This window comes from Pteropus vampyrus, unplaced genomic scaffold, assembly GCF_000151845.1.
Source record: "Pteropus vampyrus isolate Shadow unplaced genomic scaffold, Pvam_2.0 Scaffold40, whole genome shotgun sequence".
NCBI classification, from domain to species: domain Eukaryota; kingdom Metazoa; phylum Chordata; class Mammalia; order Chiroptera; family Pteropodidae; genus Pteropus; species Pteropus vampyrus.
Genome location: NW_011888821.1, coordinates 2,292,519 through 2,295,132, shown reverse-complemented (window position 1 = coordinate 2,295,132; position 2,614 = coordinate 2,292,519). Strand labels below are relative to the sequence as shown.

General features: G+C 47.3%; 1 protein-coding gene across 1 annotated transcript in view; it reads right to left on the bottom strand.

The window, feature by feature from the left end:
* METTL22 (methyltransferase like 22) overlaps positions 1–2,614 on the bottom strand; it is a 26,931-nt gene that overhangs the window by 8,754 nt on the left and 15,563 nt on the right. Inside the window, exons 3-5 of the mRNA XM_023529660.1 lie at positions 1,684–1,724; positions 1,425–1,595; positions 45–81 (exon numbers count right to left, since the gene is read on the bottom strand). Coding sequence (XP_023385428.1) covers positions 45–81; positions 1,425–1,595; positions 1,684–1,724 — 249 coding nt within the window. The remainder of the gene's footprint in view (positions 1–44; positions 82–1,424; positions 1,596–1,683; positions 1,725–2,614) is intronic.

The window sequence follows — 2,614 nt, the reverse complement described above, 5'->3', positions numbered from 1 at the left end:
ACGACAGGGTCATATCTTATTAGGCCGCAGGCACAGAACACAGCTCTTGGGTGCTGTATTATGGCTTGACGCTTCCAAGTGCTCGCTGGTAATCTACACGAAATTGTCAAGGAGCATCGAATAGGGTGGCGGCCTGCAGACTCCTGACCAATGATTCACTCGGGAAATCTGAAAAGTCTGCCCACATCAAGGCGATCCTAGCTTCCCCCTTCCTATCTCAGGAGCAAAAGACCCGGGCCATTGAAAACGTGAACTAGGAATCCATGAAATGCAAACCACATCAGCAGGTACCATTTTCAACGGGCAAATTAACTAAAGACTTAAAATATAATACCTACCTGAGGAGATACTACTCTCATAAACCAGCACGTTGGCAAGTCTGGGGTACATGGTTGATGGCACTGCACTCATCGATTTGCTAGTTTTCATTAACTATGGTTATGCACGATGGTATCACTGGAGGGAGCTGGTGAAGGGTAGATGGCACTTTCTGTAATATTTTGGCAACTTCTGTGTGAATCTAATATTATTTCAAAATTAAAAATTAAAAAATAAATCATTCGGCAATGTGTATTAAAAGCTTGAGAAAGGCCATACCCGTTTTTAGCATAAAGATTAACTGACAGAGATGCATAAAGGTGCTCATTGTAGTGCAACTGACAAATGTAAAAACAAAAAAAACAAAAACAACCCACCAGAAAAATATGAGAATAACCAAAATGCAGTTAAAAAAAAAAAAAGAAAGAAAGAAACAGTATTTGGATGGTTCATATTTATAAATAATTTTTAACGACATGGGAAAATAGTCTTAAAAATGTTTTCCAGTATTTTTGGCAGGAAACAGCACTAAACTGTTTGCTTTGAGATGTTATTTGGGAGCATAAACACACAAAGGAAAAAGATTGTAAAAGAAGTACGTAGTTAAAATATAGATTCTAAAACATAAGCTCCTTGAGGACAGCAACTGATCTGCTTTATTCACTCCTGGAACTCCTGCAGCTAGAGCCATGTCTGGCACATAGTAGGTGCTCAATAAACTGCATATGGTTGAATGAATCTGGGGATTATAAAATTATGAGTAATTTTTATTTGCTGTTCTACAAGTTTTCCACTAAGAGTAAGCAAGGTTTCCATACCTGGGAAAAAAACCCTCAAATTTGTTTTTAAGTCTTAGGCACATCTCATGGTTTTCTGAGATGTTTGCTCTTTCACGGACATGTGAGCAGAGGTACTAGCACAGCTGCTAGAATCTTCTGAAGCCAAAGTGGGCCCTGCGCCTGCTGGGCGCTGTGGCTGCCGAGGACTGGGTGCTGCTGGGTCATCCTGACATTACTGGGAGCACAAGAGAGGGTGGAGAAGACCAGCGGAACAGGATGGCAGAGTCAGTAGCGGCCGACGGCCCATTTCTGGTTTCACTCCCTCACTCCTTCACACAGCCGGCACGCATTACCTGTACAGTACACTGTCTGCGCCACGGTGGCTGCGACAAGGCTGGTGAGCCCCGTGCCCGCCCCGAGCTCCAGCACGGTGCGTCCCTGGAAGAGGTCCCACTGGAACAGGATGTAGTCAGCCAGGAACAGGGCACCCCGCCACACCTGGAGGGAGAGGGACAAGGAAGGACAGGCATCGTGAGGCTTGGGAAAGACCCGTCAGGGCCACAGGAAGTGGACGGGACCTACCCACCTGCTTGCCAACATCCTCCAGGGGCGTGGCCATGGTGTGTTCTGGACAGGACAGAAACCAAAAGAGAAAGGGCCACCGTGAAAATGGGGATGGACAGAACACAGACAGACAGGACACACGGCAACCCGCACACACAATGGGCACTGGAGTCAGGCGTATCAAGAGAAGCAGAAACACAGGCCGTGTTACCAGTCAGGAGGGGACAGCTGAGCGTCACTCACAGACCGGGGCTCACGCTCTCAGATAACTGGGTCTCTTTGTTCCAGTCTGAAGACCAGGATCACAACAGGCGTGGTCCAACTTCCACACCCGCACTCCATTTTTCATGTTCCATAACTGCATTCTACAATTGCCATATTTATATTGTTTTGACCAACTTTGCGCTTACAGTAATTGCGACTCATTTCAAAATATTTTCTCACACTTGGAACCATGCGAGAAGTTAACAAAGTCAGCTTCGAGTTGATACCCTTTTTTAGGTGAGGAGAAGTGTGGTAAGTATTCTCCAGCACAAAATACATTAGGATAAAATCTGGTGGTGGGAGCTGGGGGAAGAGGATAGATCGAGGAGAACAAGGAATGATGGCAAACATTTTTGCTGTTCAGTAAGAACTGGCTCTCGTGTTTTTAAGCGAGATGGCGACGGCTAGCAAATTAAAACACACAACACACGCACGGCAGGGTAACCTCGCACGCTCACGGGACTGGCACGCACCCAACCACAAGCTCACGACAAAACGGGAAAAGGGACTGAGGGACGGAGCGAGGGGTGAGAAGAGCAAGGGCGGAAGCAGTGCGGTGAGGCGGCCGCACTGCTCTCCACGAGGGCCTGCCCTAGGCGGCGAGGTGGCAGCCCGCGTGTCCCTTCTTTGTTGGTCCCCTAGAGCACTCAAGGCATGAGCATCTCACTGTGCCAAGATGGGTGTTTAAG